This window comes from Lampris incognitus, chromosome 10, assembly GCF_029633865.1.
Source record: "Lampris incognitus isolate fLamInc1 chromosome 10, fLamInc1.hap2, whole genome shotgun sequence".
NCBI classification, from domain to species: domain Eukaryota; kingdom Metazoa; phylum Chordata; class Actinopteri; order Lampriformes; family Lampridae; genus Lampris; species Lampris incognitus.
This window is the reverse complement of record NC_079220.1, coordinates 32172852-32191753: the sequence shown is the minus strand read 5'-3', so window position 1 is coordinate 32191753 and position 18902 is coordinate 32172852. Positions and strand designations below refer to the sequence as shown.

Sequence of the window (18902 nt, the reverse complement as noted above, 5' to 3'; positions counted from 1 at the left end):
ACAAACAAACAAAATCATCAGCAACAAATAAGCAACAAATAAGCAACTCAAATAATCCAGATTGGACTGGAGGGTGTGCTCCAATTATCGGGGGCATCTCACTGCTCAGCCTCCCTGGGAAAGTCGACTCTAGGGTGCTGGAAAGGAGGCTGCAACCGATTGGCGAAGCTCGGATCCAGGAGAAGCAATGCGGATTCCATCCTGGCTGTGGAATATGGACCAACTCTTTACCCTTGCGGAAGTGCTGAGAGGGGCGTGGGAGTTTGACCAGCCAGTCTACATGTGTTTTGTGGACTTGGAGAAGTCTTACAACTGTGTACCCCGGGGCACTCTGTGGGAGGTACTGCAGGAGTATGGGCTACTGCGGCAGTTGCTACAAGCCATCCGGTCCTTGTGTAACCAAAGTGAGAGCTGTATCTGTATTCTCAGCATAAAATCAAACACGTTTTCAGTGGGTGTCGGACTCCGCCAAGGTTGTCCCTTGTCTCCAGATCTGTTTGTGATACTCATGGACAGGATCTCAAGGCGCAGCCAAGGTGAGGAGTGTGTCTGTTTTGGGAACCTCAGAATTGCATCTCTGCTCTTCACAGATGATGTGGTTTTGTTGGCTTCATCAGAACACGACCTCCAACACGCACTGGGGCGGTTTACAGCTGAGTGTGAAATGGCCGGGATGAGAGTCAGCACCTCAAGTCTGAGGCCATGGTTCTCTACTGGAAAATGGTGGCTTAATCCCTCCGGGTTGGGGATGAGTTGCTGCCCTAAGTGAAGGAGTTCAAGTATTGTGGGATCTAGTTCACAAGAGAGGGTAGGATGGAGCGAGAGATTGACAGGCAGATTGGTGCAGTATGCGGATGTTGTACCAGGCTGTTGTGGTGAAGAGGGAGCTGAGCCGGAAGGCAAAGCTCTCAATTTACCAGTCAATCTTCTTTCCAACCCTCATCTATGGTCATGAGCTTTGGGTAGTGACTGAAAGAGTGAGATCGCAGATACAAGCGGCTGAAATGAGTTTCCTCTGTAGGGTGTCTGGGCTCAGCCTTAGAGATAGGGTGAGGAGCTCGGACATCTGGAGGGAGCTTGGAGTAGAGCCGCTGCTCCTTCGCATTGAAAGGAGCCAGTTGAGGTGGTTCGGGCATCTGATTAGGATGCCTCCTGGGCGCCTTCCTTTGGAGGTTTTCCGGGCACGTCCAACTATGAGGAGACCCCGCGGTAGACCCAGAACTTGCTGGAGGAACTACATGTCCAATCTGGCCTGGGAACGCCTTGGGATCCCCCAGGAGGAGCTGGAGGGCATTACTGGGGAGAGGGACATCTGGAGTGCCCTACTTAGCTTGCTGCCAGCGCGACCTGACCCCGGAGAAGCGGCTGATGATGATGATGAGATGAGAGAAGATGAGATGAGATGAGAATAATTCCGATCATGTTCAAAAGTGCTCAGAAGAAGTTGAGAACTTCTCTCGTCCTACCCCCATATGCTATTCATGCTTTGAAAATAAGAAATTAAAGTTCAAGTTACAGCCATCTGTGACTGTGATATCTTTTTCAGTCAGCTGAAACAAATCAACTCATTTGGACAACCCCCCCCCCCCAAAAAAAACTGGTCACTGGTCCATCTCATAACCGTTCATTATGGTTGTTTTTTTTCTTTTTCTGAAGAGTCTTTTCAGTTCAGCTAGAATACCATATGTTTTCAGCTCATCACTGCAGTTACCAACTCCCTTGGCAATGTTTTGCATCTGTCCTTACTGGGGGTGTTTTAATATACAGGTTCCTCTCAAATTACATTTACTTTCTCTCAGTTGGAACAACCCTTGGACACTAATAAGTAATTGGTGATTTATTACTCTGTAGATGATTTGAATAGTTTTAAAATCAATCAGAGCTTTACATTTTAGTGCTTTTAGTTTGATAAAAAGTGGATGTGTTGGTTCTCTGCAAGTGGTTTATTTTCAACTTGTATAGCTCTTTTTTGGAGGTTGGAGTTGGGATGTGTGTTTGTTTTCTACGTGTTCCCCACACTTCCACACAGTAGGTAATGTACTGAAGAATTACCCGTCACTTGATTATGATGACTGCGGCTCCTCTAATGCTACCATAGCAGGAAATTATACTGGTTTACAGTCCATTAGATGGATTAATCCCAATTCGTCAGGGTTTTCTCGTTAATTTTTTTTTATCTGACTGCAGAACCGGAAGTGCAGTTTTCCCAAATTCTATGATTGCCCTGCTCATCATCTCCATGATTGGTTGTGATTGCATTATGGGCATGTTTATCTCATTGCTGTAATTAGACGTGACTCAGAGGTAAACACGTGTACTGATTGGCCACGGTTGTGTTGTTGCCAAGCATGTCCCATTCATGATTGGTCCAGATGGACCTAAGGCAGTTCTGCCAGGGACCCCACTGGCCTTCTGACTCCCCCAAAGTTCACGCCACTCTCTTGAAGGACTTGCTGAAGTGCTGACATGTTGGTTAATGCAGGGAGATGCATTCTAACGAGGCCTGCGAGCAATCTACATTTGTTAATTAAGTACTTCATAAGCAGCTTCTGAACTAGACCCATAACTGGCGGCAGTTCATTTGGACATAAAGACGTCTATATCAATGCGTTTATGTGCTACCATATTTGTGTGTGTTTGTGGCTGTGTGCAAGTGCAGATAATATTGGCTCTTACATTTCGACTGTAACTTTTCTTTTTATTTGTGAGTGATGGTTCGCTGTGTACTTGTATGTGCATGCAAACACAATAAGCACATGTATTATGTTGTGTGTGCCTTTATTAGGGGGCGTATGTATTTGCGTCTGTTAGACAGACAATGGTGTGTGTGTGTGTGTGTGTGTGTGTGTGTGTGTGTGTGTGTGTGAGTGTGATGGGCCCACGTTGACTGTATATAACAGACAGTAGATGTTAAGTGCTATTAATGGTCTGCTTTGCCTGGGCTCTGTGCTTCCTGTGTTTACATCTCACATCTCTGATGCTGCAAACATCATGCTGCTGGAAGGGCATGTATGAGCTGGTCCTCGAGCCAAAGATCATGACGCTCGCCACAGCCTATGCACACATCCTACATAGGTGCATGTGTGTGTGTGTGTGTGTGTGTGTGTGTGTGTGTGTGTGTGTGTGTGTGTGTGTGTGTGTGTGTGTGTGTGTTTGTGTGTGTGTGTGTGTGTGTAAGTAAAAGAAAGACGAGTCAAAGAGAGATTGAGAGAATGGGTTGGCTGACACTGTCTGGTTTCAAGTTATATGTTCAAAATGGGTTTGTGTGAAGAGAGAGAGAGAGAGAGAGAGAGAGAGAGAGAGAGAGAGAGAGAGAGAGAGAGAGAGAGAGAGAGAGAGAGAGAGAGAGAGAGAGAGAGAGAGAGAGAGAGAGAGAGAGAGAGAGAGAGAGAGAGAGAACTAGTTTGTGTGCACTAGCTTTACCTGAGTCTCAAAAGATACGTTTTGCAAGGATGGTTTAATACAGATTTTCATGTGTGCGTGTGTGTGTGTGTGTGTGTGTGTGTGTGTGTGTGTGTGTGTGTGTGTGTGTGTGTGTGTGTGCGTGCATGTGTGTTTTAAAGATGGAAGAGAGAGTGATAGAGTGTGTTGGCTGACACTGTCTGGGTTTCAAAGAGTGTTTGTATGAGTTTATGGAAGTTCAAATATGGATTTGAGTTTGTGTGAGACAGAGAGAGAAATACATCACACTGTTCAATATATACCATGCTGTTCAATATATACCACACTGTTCTATACCACACCGTTCTATATATACCACACTGTTCTATGTATACCACACTGTTCTATACCACACCGTTCTATATATACCACACTGTTCTATACCACACTGTTCTATATAAACCACACTGTTCTATACCACACCGTTCTATATATACCACACTGTTCTATACCACGCTGTTCAATATATACCACACTGTTCTATACCACACCATTCTATACCACGCTGTTCAATATATACCACACTTGTTCTATACCACACCCATCTATATATGCCACACTGTTCCATACCATACCATTCTATACCACACTGTTCTACACTCACCGGCCACTTTATTAGGCACACCTGTCCAACTGCTCGTTAACGCAAATTTCTAATCAGCCAATCACATGGCAGCAACTCAATGCATTTAGGCATGTAGACATGGTCAAGACGATCTGCTGCAGTTCAAACCGAGCATCAGAATGGGGAAGAAAGGTGATTTAAGTGACTTTGAACGTGGCATGGTTGTTGGTGCCAGACGGGCTGGTCTGAGTATTTCAGAAACTGCTGATCTACTGGGATTTTCACGCACAACCATCTCTAGGGTTTACAGAGAATGGTCCGAAAAAGAGAAAATATCCAGTGAGCGGCAGTTCTGTGGGCGAAAATACCTTGTTGATGCCAGAGGTCAGAGGAGAATGGCCAGACTGGTTCGAGCTGATAGAAAGGCAACAGTAACTCAAATAACCACTCATTACAACCGAGGTATGCAGAAGAGCATCTCTGAACGCACAACATGTCGAACCTTGAGGCAGATGGGCTACAGCAGCTGAAGACCACACCGGGGGTCCACTCCTGTCAGCTAAGAACAGGAAACTGAGGCTACAATTCGCACAGGCTCACCAAAATTGGACAATAGAAGATTGGAAAAACGTTGCCTGGTCTGATGAGTCTCGAATTTGGCGTCAACAACATGAAAGCATGGATCCATCCTGCCTTGTATCAACGGTTCAGGCTGGTGGTGGTGATGTAATGGTGTGGGGGATATTTTCTTGGCACACTTGGGGGCCCTTAGTACCAATTGAGCATCGTGTCAACGCCACAGCCTACCTGAGTATTGTTGCTGACCATGTCCATCCCTTATGACCACAGTGTTCCCATCTTCTGATGGCTCCTTCCAGCAGGATAATGCGCCATGTCATAAAGCTCGAATCATCTCAGACTGGTTTCTTGAACATAACAATGAGTTCACTGTACTCAAATGGCCTCCACAGTCACCAGATCTCAATCCAATAGAGTACCTTTGGGATGTGGTGGACCGGGAGATTCGCATCATGGATGTGCAGCCGACAAATCTGCAGCAACTGCGTGATGCTATCATGTCAATATGGACCAAACTCTCTGAGGAATGTTTCCAGTACCTTGTTGAATCTATGCCACGAAGGATTAAGGCAGTTCTGAAGGCAAAAGGGAGTCCAACCCGGTACTAGCAAGGTGTACCTAATAAAGTGGCCAGTGAGTGTATATATACCACACTGTTCTGTACCACACTGTTCTATATATACACCACAATGTTCTAAACCACACCATTCTATACCACACTGTTATATATATACCACAGTGTTCTATACCACACTGGTACCATACTGTTCTATACCACACTGTTTTATACCACACCGTTCTACATATACCACACTATTATACACACACACACACACACACACACACCATACCGTTCTATACCACACAATTCTATATATACCACACTGTTCTATACCACACCGTTCTATATATACCACACTTTTCTATACTACACCATTCTATACATACCACACTGTTCTATAGCGCACTGTTCTATACCACACTGTTCAATATATCCCGCACTGTTTTATACCACACCATTCTATATACTATACTACACTGTTCTATACCACACAATTCTATATATACCACACTGTTCTATACCACACCGTTCTATATATACCACACTTTTCTATACTACACCATTCTATACATACCACACTGTTCTATAGCGCACTGTTCTATACCACACTGTTCAATATATCCCGCACTGTTTTATACCACACCATTCTATATACTATACCACACTGTTCTATACCACGCCGTTCTATAAATACCACATTGTTCTATACCACAATGTTCTATATTTACCACACTGCTCTATGACACACCGTTCTATATATATACCACACTGTTCTGTATCACACCATTCTATATCTACCACACTGTTCTATACCACACAGTTCAATATATACCACATTGTTCCATACCACACTGTTTGAATTGATGCAAACACAGAGCAATCCCAAATTCATGAGGTTGACTATATTGGAGCTAGCTATAAAAGACAATCAGAATCTATTAGACTCCCCAATTATGGAGCAGGAACTCCTTAAGAAACTGCAGGCTCTCAAATATAAAAAAGCTTGTGGACCTGATGGCATGTTGAACAAAAGGCCAGACATGAACAAGAAATTCCAATAGGCTATATTAAAACTATTCAGTGTGGTTTTGAGTGTAGCTTATTTTCCTGACATCTGGAATCATGGATTTATAATCCCAATCTATAATAACAGAGACAAATTTGACCCTAATAATAACTGAGACATCTGGGTGAACAGTGATCTGGGGAAGGTGGTCTGTAGTATCATGAACGCCAGACTTCTCAAGTTCCTTACCAAGCACAATGTCTTGAGCAAAAGCCAAATTGGATTTAAACCAAAACCCTACATACCCTAATTGATAAATATATAAACCAAAATAAAACCAACTTGTATGCCTGTTTTATTGACTTCTAAAAAGCTTTTGATTCTATTTGGTATGAAAGTTTGATCTACAAAGTTATTGAGAGTGGTGTATGGGGTAAAACACCTGATATTAAATCAACGTGTTCTGGCAATACATGCAGCATAAAATAAAAATAAAAAATGAACAGAATTCTTTACCCAAGGGTGAGGTGTTCATCAGGGCATTAACCTCAACCCTGCACACCTCAATATTTACATTGATGAATTGGCTGCTATACTAGAAAAGTCCTCTGTCCCTGGTGTAAGTCTCCCATCAGGAGGTGAAATGCCTACTCTTTGCAGATGACCTGGTTCTGCTGTCCCCCAGAGCAGATGGCCTACAGCAGAGCCTGGATCTGCTAGAACATTACTGTCAGACCTGAGTCCTGACAGTAAACCCCCCAAAAGACCTACTACTACTTTCGGCTGCTCTCATTAGGGGTCGCCACAGTGGATCATCCCGAAATAATGATATTCCAAAAAAGACCCAGTTCTCTGGAGGCTCTACCAAAGTTCTCAATTGGTACAAAACATGTAGAGTACTGCACACACTATACCTATCTAGGATCAAAACTAAGTTCAGTTGGGACATTTTAATGAAACGGTTCACGAGATGAGAGGGAAACCACACCGGGCTTTCTATGCCATTAAAAAAAACCAAAACAACTATATATATATATATGTATATCGCCATCCATTTTCCGAACCGCTTATCCTGCTCTCAGGGTCGCGGGGATGCTGGAGCCTAACCCAGCAGTCACTGGGCGGCAGGCAAGAAGACACCTTGGACAGGCCACCAGACTGTCACTATATATATATATATATAGTATATATATACACACATACACATACACATACACATACACATATACACACAGACCCCCTCTCATATCATTGCCAAGCTCTGCAATGCCAAGAGCTGAGGAGTAATAGGAACCCCCTTACCCAACTGGTCCTGAGGCTGAGACCACAAACCTGCTCCATGAACACACCTCAGGAACAGAATTCATCACCAATCAGACTCAAACAAATTACAAAACGGTTAAAACAAAACTTCATCATGTATTAGCAAGCACAAACATAAACACAGAGCAGAATGCAGTGCTATCTGGCTCTAAATGGACAGTCCACCATGGCAGATGATGTGAGCATGGTGACTGATCACCCGCTAAAAACATCTTGACTGTGTGCACACTGAGGGAGCACAGGCCTGCTATAGAAAAGGGGAGACACAGGAAGACCTGCCGAGCAAAGGCTGTGCTGTCAGAGAGCCCAAAACAGAGCTACACCTCCTCACCACATGGGAAACGTAGAAACATCTTAGAATAGCATATTTTAAAATATTCCAATTAATAACAAAAGGTTTTCTTAACCAATTAGATGCAGACAAACTACCCGTGCTACCAGGGGATGAGCCAAAGAGCTGTAAGTTAGCAGTATCTGTGTTGCTGAGGGACCGTCACCGGACACACCTTACCGCTGTTATAATTGATGACTGTTTGTTTTGTTTTGTACTGTTTCTCTGCTGTGCTATTTTTTGTTTTTCTGTCATATATTTATTTGCTATGTTTTCTAAATAATGTTTAGCTTGTCAATGTTTAAACGCTTGCTTTGGCAATATGTACTGTGACGCCATGCCAAAAAAAAAAGCTATGTGAATCGATTTTGAAGTGAAAAAGAGAGAGGGGGAGATGAGGGGTGCATGTGCACTAACACTTTTTGATTATCAAAGTTTTTTTGTGTGTATCTGGTGGTCTAAAATTGATTTAACTAGCAAGGACCACGCCACAACACTATGAATTTACAGGTTTAAGGAGGAGAAGTATTGGATGATGAGGGTGAAGAGGCTGGTCTGGGACATCTTGGCTTATGGTGGTTGGAGAGAAAGAGACTCAGGGTGGGAGTTTTATGTCAGGTGATGGTTTTACCGAGCTGACTGTGGACCCCAGATGGTGCCTGAAATGAGGAGAGAAGAAAAGGTGGCAAGAGGGGATGAATGGATGTGAAGAGGGATGGGTAGGGGGAGGGATGAGGTAGGAGGGTGAATGCAAGAGAGGGAGGAAGTGGGAGGGTGGGGGTCGAGAGAACGGAGACAACCGGTGCTGGATGGGTTGACCAGGTATAAGTAGACTTGCCAGGTGATTAGAGAAGTGGCCTAGGCTTGGTCCTGCTCCCGAACCTTAGTTAACAAGTCAACTTCATGTGTGCGTGTGTGTGTGTGTGTGTGTGTGTGTGTGTGTGTGTGTGTGTGTGTGTGTGTGTGTGTGTGTGTGTGTGTGTGTGTGTGTGCGTGCGTGTGTACATGTGCATGGTTACATGTTTGATTATATATTAGCACGGAACAGTTGGTGGTGAAGATCCTCAAAGCTCTGGACCTGCCAGCGAAGGATGCCAATGGCTTCTCTGACCCCTACGTTAAGATCTACCTACTGCCAGACAGGAAGAAGAAATTCCAGACCAAGGTGTCTCCTACGCTCACACCCACACCACTCACCTATTATTATCCGAATATTCTCAGCGGCAAACTTTAGCCTAATGGTATGGAAAATGTCAGGGTTTTCCCTTGGGTGACACTGCCTTTAAATGAGTTATCCTGGGTTGAAGGGAGGATATCAGACTAGATTAGATTAAATGAAACGTTAATGATTACCGTGTGGAAATTGGGTTGCTTCAGCAGTAAATCAAGCCAACACTGTGTAAACCACAGCATTAAAAGAGAATGCTACTTAATTTAAGAATCCATTAAAGGGACGCAATCGAGATGAACATTTTCACTCTACACTGTGTATCTTCTTCTTTTTCTTTTGGCTACTCCCGTGAGGGGTCACCACAGTGGATCATCCATTTCCATCTCTTCATGTTGTCTGCATCTTCCTCTGTTACACCAGCCACCTGCATGTCCTCTCTCACCACATCCATAAACCTTTTTGGCCTTCCTCTTTTCCTCTTGCCTGGCAGCTCCATTTTCAGCATCCTTCTCCCAATATACTCAGCATCTCTCCTCCACACATGTCCAAGCCATCTCAATCTTGCCTCTCTTGCTTTGTGTCCAAACCATCCAACCTGAGCTGTCCTTCGAATATAGTCGTTTCTAATCCTGTCCTTTTTCGTCACCCTCAATGAAAATCTTAGCATCTTCAACTCTGCCACCTCCAGCTCCGCCTCCTGTCTTTTCATCAGTGCCACTGTCTCCAAACCATATAACATAGCTGGTCTCATAACCATCTTTTAAACCTCCCCTTTCACTCTTGCTGGTACCCTTCTGTCACAAATCACTCCTGACACTATTCTCCACCCACTCCACCCTGCCTGCACTCTCTTCTTCACCTCTTTCCACACTCCTGGTTATTTTGAATGGTTGACCCCAAGTATTTAAACTCATTCATCTTTGCCATATCTAATCTTGTATCCTCACCATTCCACTGTCATCCCTCTCATTCATGCATATGTGTTCCGTCTTGCTCCTACCAACATTCAAAGAAGGTTGAATCAGTTCATCTGGATACAACATTTATTGACATACGTTTCATCACTCACCTAAGTGACCTCTTCACTCTAAACTGACTGCAGGTATACCCACCCTTATAAACAATACAGTTGCATAACGACCAAAACCAATGGCGACTTTCATGTGCAAATATGAGTGTGACCATTAACTAGACCAGAGTTTCAATTGCCATGTATACTATTGACAGAGGATTTGGGAATGTTTGCAATCACAGCATTGTAAGATGGCGACAGATGTACTCTTAGCCCCCCGGTTCAGGGATGGTCGTTCCTTCTTCACATAGGTGGCCTCTTTGACTCCCTGTTCAAACCAGTGTTCCTCCCTATCAAGGATGTACACATCCTCATCCTTGAAAGAGTGGCCACTGGCCTGTAGATGGGTGTACACTGTGGAGTCCTGGCCTGACGTGTTAGCTCTCCTGTGTTGTGCGTCATTCTTGTGACCAGCGTCTGTTTGGTTCCCCCAGTGTATAAATCACGGCAATCCTCCTGGCACTTAACAGCGTACACTATATTTTTCTGTTTGTCCTGGGGGACCCAATCCTTGGCGTGGACCAGCTTCTGGTGCAGCATGTTTTGTGGTTTGAAAGCTACTGAGATGTGATGTTTTGAAAATACATGTCTCAGCTTTTCTGACACTCCCACCACATACAGAATCACCACTGGTTTATGTTTAGGCAGCTGTTGTCCTTCTCCTCTCTTTGATTGGCTGGTGCACTGTTTGGGCATCTTCCTGGCTTTGACAAACGCCCAGTTAGGATAACCCCACTTAACCAGGGCTTGTTTAATGTGGGATTTCTCCCCTTCCCTGGCCACTGCGTTGGTGGGGATGTTGTCAGCTTGGTGGTACGGCGTCCTGATGACTCCTAGTTTGTGCTCCAGTGGATGATGAGAGTCAAACCTTAAGTACTGATCAGTATGTGTTGGTTTACGGCACAGGTTCCCAAGTGGGGTCACATGGAATTGAAATGGGGTCTCCTGAAATGTCTAGTAATTCATCAATACAAATAACAATAATTACTATAATAATAAAAACACCACACAAAGATTTGAAACAACTCACTTCCCCTCATAAAAATCAAGTTCTCGGCATATCTTGATTCATGCGATCACAGTTGACCAACGTGCAGATTCCCACGCTCAAATAGTGAGCTGTAGGAATTGCAGGAAAGAAGAAACGGACAGTTTCTCTCACTGACTACATGAACGTGTGTCTTTTATTCTCCTTATACAAAACCAACAGCCCGAGGAACATGGCGCTGCCCCAACCAGTCATCATCGTAGCTCACCCTGTAAACCCGGAAACACTTTCTTAAAGCGACCAGAACCGATCGCGGTGATTTATCTCCATAGAGTCCGCTACATACGTCCCCCCAGAATTCATCATAATAGAAAATTTCAACGTGGAGGGGGGCGGATGGCCCGGCCACAATGGCTTTGCCATACAGGTGCGGAGGCCGGGGTGCCCACAGGAGGGGCCTTAGGGACCCTGTGGCAGCGTGGGGGTAGGGTGGGGGTGGAGGAAATTTAGGGGACTTGTTGGGGGGTGGGGGCAGGGTAGGAGGGCGCCCCCACCGTGGGGGTGGGGCAAGTCCAACAGGTCGGTCCAAGTCCAGGTGAGCCGGTTTGAGGTGATCCAATGAAATGCACTCTTGCTTGTTGCCGACTTCCAGTGCTTGTTCCCGGTCTCCAGGACGCGGAATGGCCCGTCGTAGGGAGGCTGCAGGGGTCCACAGTGGGCGTCGTGGCAGATGAAAACGTATTCTGCCGACTGCAGACTTGCGCAGATGTGAGACTGTGGGAGGCCGTGTTGCGAAGTGGGGACCGGTGTAAAAGCTCTGGCGTTATCCAGGAGCATGGGCTGTTGATGGGCCGCAGACCAGGGAGCCGTGGTGTTGGGGACGAAATCCCCTGGGACCCGTAGCGGCTGTCCGTAAACCAGTTCAACGGACAAGGACTGGAGGTCCTCCTTAGGGGCGGTCCTGATGCCCAGCATGACCCACGGGAGCCTGTCGACCTGCTATCCTTGAGGCTGGCCCGAAGAGTGGCCTTCATAGAATGATGAAACTGCTCGCACAACCCATTGGCCTGCGGGTGGTAGGCGGTGGTGCGGTGGAGCTATGCTCTATCCTCTCTGCGACTGCGTTCTAGAGCTCAGATGCAAACTGTAATCCCCTGTCTGAGGAGAGGTCAGATGGGGTGCTGAACCGGGAGACTCAGGTCCCAGTGAATGCTCGGGCTAAGTCGTGGACGTCATCGATGACAGTGGACGGCTTCTGGCCATCGAGTGCTCCTGTCCACCATGGTGAGGAGGTAAGTAAAACCGTGGGAGGGGGGCAGGGGGCCCACTAGGTCCACGTGTACATGGTCGAACCTCCTTTCAGGCACGGGGAACTGTGCCAGGGGGGCTCTGGTGTGGCGGGGTACTTTAGAGTGCTGACACTCCACGCAGGTGTCAGCCCAGTCTCTTGCGTCTTTTTTGAGCCCGTGCCAGGCGAACATGGCCGCCACTTGTCTTTGAGACACCGCAAGTCTGCAGTCGGTGGAATAAATTTTCATCCGCCACGACGCCCATCGTGGACCCCTGCAGCCCCCCTACGACGGGCCATTCCGCGTCCTGGAGACCGGGAACTTTGTCGTGGAAGTCGGCAACAAGCCAGAGCGCATTTCATCAGAAGGTTGCGTGTTCACATCACGTCGGGGTCACCAATGTAGTAATTGCAGGAAAGCAGAGAGGGACAATTTCACTACACGAACGCGTGTCGTTTATTCTCCTTATTCAAAACCAACAGCCCGAGCAACATGGCGCTGCCCCAACCAATCATCCTCGTAGCTCATCCTGTCAACCCGCAAACACTTTCTTAAAGCGACCAGAACCGATTATGGTGAATTATCTCCATAGAGTCCGTTACATAGCGACGTTTGCAAGCAAACCAGAGCGACAGAAAACGGAAAGATTTCTTCGCCCACCTGTGCCCTCCACATATTTGAGTGAAACGGAGAAACTGACATCAAAAAGAAAGAGAAAATACGATGAAACCTTCCTTCAGTTTGGATTTACTAGCATAACTGAAAACAACGAGGAAAGGTCGCAGTGTCTGCTGTGTGGTAACGTCCTGTCTACAGAGAGCATGAAACCCAACGAACTCAAGAGACATTTTGAGACAACGCATCAAGAATATGTAGGCAAACCAAAATCTTTCTTTGAAAAGAAATATGCCGAGCTGAATAAGCAGCATAGAGAGAACAAGAGACTGCCAAGGCAATGTACGATGTCCCCCATAACTACATGGAGACAAACCACATTCCATGGGAGCGTATGGTGGGATTTTGTACAGACGGGGCTCCGTCTATGGCGGGGCGGCAAGCAGGCCTATGTAGGTTAATCGTGGAACTGGCCCCCTCTGTAGTATGGAATCATTGCATGATTCATCGTGAGCAACTGGCATCTAAGGAACTGAGTGTGCCCATCGCGGACATATTGCAGCAGGTTGTAGCCATGGTCAACTACATCAAACCACATCCACTGCGTGCACTTCTGTTTGCAAAACGATGCGGTGATATGGGCTCTGAACATGACAATTTGCTCTTTCACGCAGAAGCACGGTGGTTGTCGAGAGGTAGGGTGCTGGGGCATCAAGTTGAGAAATGAACTGTTGGTGTTTTTCAAGGATGTGGAAAAAACAAAACAGATTTTGTCGACTTTCTGTGTGACCAGCAAAAAATGTGCCTCCTTGCATATGTAACGGATATCTTTGGAAAACTTAATGAACTGAACATGAGCATGCAGGGGAAAAACAAGAATATCATGCAGATGAGTGACCGTATTGATGGATTCAGGGGGAAACACATTCTGGAGAGAAAGCCTTTCAAAAGCAAACTTCACCCCTTTGCCCCAGCTGAGCAAGTTTCTAACAGACAACAGCATCGATGACCAGTGCTCCACAAAGATGATGTGCAAGCACCTGAAACGCCTAGAAGAGCACTTTTCCACTTACTTTCCAGACTTGGATATGTCAAAGTTTGACTGGGTGAGGGACCTATTCCACTGTGATGCAGGCTCAGTGGACCTACCTGCCACCGCTGTTGAACAGCTGATTGAACTGACACGTGATAGAACGTAATAGGGACTTCATTCGCGAGTGGTGATGGAGGAATTCTGGTTTGGCCCAAGAGAAGAGTACCCAGAGATCTCACAGTGCTGTTGGTTCCTTTTGGAAGCACATATTTGTGTGAAGCCGGATTTAGTGCTCTTGTGTGCATGAAGTACCGTTCGCGACTGGATGTAACTGCAGAGATGAGATGCGCTCTGTCTACACCACCAAACTTTGGAAGGCTGCGGCGAGATGTGCAAACTCAACTGTCCCATTAAATAGGTGAGAGACACCAATCATGGGTCCTGTGGGAAGGGGGGCTCTGAGCAGTCTGAGTATGTATGTATGTATGTATGTATGTATGTATGTATGTATGTATGTATGTATGTATGTATGTATGTATGTATGTCTATGTAATTTTCGTATGTTTTTCCTGTTGTTTTTGTATTGTGTTTATGTTGTCTTTTGTTGGGGAAAAAGTAGATGACAAATAAAAAAATGGATCACAAAAAGAGACACCAATCATAATACATAAAATACATAATAAATATAAAGAATTGTCATGGGTAGAGCCTACATGTGGTCTAAAATGAAAAATTTCTTGCAACAAATTAATTCTAGCATAATTTTAGAATGTCTGGGGTCACTAGAGTTTTGTGACTTCAAAGTGGGGTCATGAGCCAAAAAAGGTTGAGAACACCTGATTTACAGTAAACTTCAACAATCAAATGTCCCCCATCACCAATTCCAATTTCACAGTCTACAAAGGCTAACCTGTCATTTTTTACATCCTCCCTGTTGAACTTGATGTGATTGTCCACAGAGTTAATGCAGTCAGTTAAATGTGGTACATCCTGAGATTTAATTTTAACCCAGGTGTCGTCCACAAATCTGAACCAATGGCTAGGTGGTGTTCCTGGATAGGACAACAGAGCCCTCTTTTCCACTTCCTCCATATACAAGTTGGCCACTACAGGTGAGACTGGGGAACCCATAGCACACCCATGCCTCTGCCTGCAGTACTGTCCTCTGTATGTGAAGTATGTGGACTGAAGACAGCTTCAGGAGCAGACACACTTGGTCAGTGTTAAGGGTGGTCCTATTGATAAGGGTTGAGTTATTTTGTAATTTCATACGGTCTACCTCCACCGTTTCATCAACAGGAACACACATGAAGAGAGACATAACATCATAAGAGACCATTGTTTCATCCTCCTCCATAATGATGTCCCTCACCTTATCCACAAAATCCATAGTTTTCTGAATGTGATGTTCATTACTGCCTACCAATGGGTTAAGAATAGATGCAAGAAACTTAGAGATGTTATAGGTCACTGAGTTAATCATACAAACAATAGGCCATAATGACACATCATGTTTATGTATCTTAGGTAACCCATACAGACTAGGTGTAGCTTCCCCTGGGTATAATCTGTGGTACAAAATTACGTCAATTCTGTCCTGTTCTAACAGCTTCAGACAATCTCACTTTTTTCCTGTAACCACTGCCTGGATCCACTGTTTAATAGAACAGCGTATCTGCCTTTTTCCGCTGGAATGATGATGATGGTATTGTCCTTACTGAGAGTCGTGGGAGCTTTCCTCTCATCTCTACTGATGTTGGATGGTGGCGCCTTCGCATTGCTGAGACAGGCTGAAACTTTCGTCCACAGTTGCTCTTCTTTCGGGCCTATGATGTTGTTTTTTCAGGTCGCTGATTCCGTGGCTGTGATCAATTCCACTAGTGGGATTTCCCTTGGTGTGACAGCAAAATGCAGCCCCTTAGCAAGGATGTCTGTCCTCCTGGGTGAGTTGTCTGTCGGACAGATTCTTCACCCACTTGTCCACATCGCTGGCGTGTGTCTGGTATCCGTCTCTCTGTCTACCGTCGAGGTCGCTGTCTGTTGTCTGCCGATGTTTCTGGTGTGCAGCAAGTAGGTCAAACTTCTTTTTCTGCCTGGGTTTCGACTTTTCGTGTTGAGCTAGATGAGCCTTATCTGTGAACTCAGTCATACGTTGGAAAGTGGTCTCATCTAGACGTGACGTTAGTCTCTGTTGGATCTGCTCCTCTTTGGCTTTCAAAACATTAGTGGTAAAATTAGTTTGTCTCACCTGTTCGTTCAACAGCTGGCTCTGTGCCTTCCGGGGAATCTGGCTAGCTTGGTGGCCCTTGACCGAAGATTTCATTTGCAGGCTCTTATGTGTAATCCCGCTCTGTCTGCATCTGAGGTTGAAACACAGGTGGTTCCTGTAGTCTGCCATTTTCTGTGCCATTTGCTCATACTCATGTACAAGTTTAAGGGAATCCTTGCCGAAATGAGTCAAATGTTGACGAGTCACTATGCTGTGATTGCAACATTCCCCAATCCTCTGTGAATAGTACACATGGCCATTGAAACTCTAGTTAATGGTCACACCCATATTTGCATATGAAACTGGTCGTTGGTTTCGGTCGTTATGCAACTGTATTGTTCATAAGGGGTGGGGATACCTGCAGTCAGTTTAGACTGAAGATGTCACTTAGCTGAATGATGAAACGTATCTGTCAATAAACGTTGTATCCAGAGGAACTGATTCAGCCTTCTTTGATTTTCTTACCTGGATTATTGAGCATCCATCAAGACCTGCTGACTTTAATTCCTCTTCCCTCCAGTGCATACCTCCCCCTCTCCAGGCTTTCCTCAACCTTCTCCCTACTGTCGCTACAGATCCCAATGTCATCTGTGAACATCATAGTCCATGGAGACTCCTGCCTGATCTCGTCCTTCAACCTGTCCATCACCATTGCAAACAAGAAAGGGCTCAGAGCTGATCTTTGATGTAATCCCACCTCCACTTTGAACCCATCTGTCTTTCCAACTGCACACCTCACCACCGTCACACTTCCCTCATAAATATCATACACCACTCTTACATACTTCTCTGCCACTCCCAACTTCCCCATGCAATAGCACACCACCTCTCTCGGCACCCTATCACATGCTTTCTCTAAATCCACAAAGACACAATGTAGCTCCTTCTGACCTTCTCTTTACTTTTCCAACAACATTCTCAAAGCAAACATCATATCTGTAGTGCTCTGGCATGAAACCATACTGCTGCCCACTAATTGTCACCTCTCCTCTTAACCTAGCTTCCACTACTCTTTCCCATAACTTCATGCCGTGTCTGGTCAACTTTTTATCTCTGTAGTTACTACAACTCTGCATGTCACCATTATTCTTGAAAATCAGTACCAGTACACTTCTTCTCCACTCCTCAGGTATCCTCTCACTTTACAAGATTGTGTTTAACAATCTAGTTAAAAACTCCACTGCCATCTCTCCTAAACATCTCCATGCCTCCACAGGTATGTCATCTGGACCACCTTTCCACTCTTCATCCTCTACATAGCTGCCCTCACTTCCTCCTTGCTAATCCACCACACTTCCTGATTCATTATCCCCACATCATCCAACCTTCCCTCTCTCTCATTTTCTTTATTCATCAGCCCCCCAAAGTATTCCTTCCACCTTCTCAACACACTCCCCTCGATTGTGAGCACATTTACATCTCCATCCTTCATCGCCCTAACCTGCTGCAAATCCTTCCCAGCCTGCTCCCTCTGTCTAGACAATCGGTACAAGTTCTTTCTCCTTCCTTAGTGTCTAACCTCTCATACAACTCGCTATGCACCTTTTCCTTTGCCTCCACTACCTCTCTCTTCGCATTACACCACATCTCCTTGTACTCCTGTCTACTTTCTTCATCTCTCTGACTATCCCACTTCTCTGTATACTTTCCTGTACATTCTCATTTCACCACCAAGTCTCCTTGTCTTCCTTCCTCTGTCCAGATGACATACCAAGTATCTTCCTAGCTGTCTCCCTCACTATTTCTGCAGTAGTTACCCTGCCAACCGGCTACTCTTCACTACCACCAAGTTTTTGTCTTAGCTCCTCCCTGAACTCCAGACAACAGTCTTCCTTCTTCAACTTCCACCATCTGATCCTTGGCTCTGCCATCACTCTCTTCCTCTTCTTTATCTCCAAAGTCATCCTACAAAACCACCATCTGATGCTGCCTAGCTATGTTCTCCCCTGTCACCACCTTGCAGTTACCAATCTCTTTCCGATTGCACCTCCTGCATAAGATATAGTTCACCTGTGTGCACTTTTCTCCACTCTTACATGTCACCCTATGTTCCTCCCTCTTCTTGAAATATGTATTCACAACAGCCAATTCTATCCTTTTCGAAAAATTCACCACAATCTGTCCTTCCACAGTCCTCTCCTTGATACCATACCAACCCAACACCTCCTCATTACCTCTGCTCCCTTTACCACCAGCATGCCCATTGAAGTCTACTCTAATGACCACTATCTCCTCCTTGGGTACACTCTTCACCTCTTCATCCAACTCACTCCAGAATTATTCTTTCTCTTCCATCTCACACCCAACTTGGTGGGACATATGTGCTGACAACATTCATCATCACACCTTAGATTTCCAGCTTCATACTCATCACACTGTCCGACATTCTCTTCACCTCCAACACACTCTTGACATACTTTTCCTTCAAGATTACCCCTACCTGAATTCTATATACTGTGTATTTTATAGCGATAACACTCCATTCATAGTCATACTACCATGCAGTGCTCTTTGTATTTCTGAAACACTGCCAGAATTGTTTGGAAAAATGTCCACGAGGGATGTCACTAGTGAACAATGTGCGAATGTGAAAATGGCCCTCCCTATTTGCCGATAGGCTGCATTGTCCACATTTTTTGCATTGCCAAAAAAAAAAAA

The 18902-nt window shown here is 45.3% G+C and overlaps 1 protein-coding gene across 1 annotated transcript in view; it reads left to right on the top strand.

Moving 5' to 3' along the window:
- syt3 (synaptotagmin III) overlaps positions 1-18902 on the top strand; it is a 51078-nt gene that overhangs the window by 11706 nt on the left and 20470 nt on the right. Inside the window, exon 5 of the mRNA XM_056288201.1 lies at positions 8846-8972. Within this exon, the coding sequence (XP_056144176.1) occupies positions 8846-8972 (127 nt within the window). The remainder of the gene's footprint in view (positions 1-8845; positions 8973-18902) is intronic.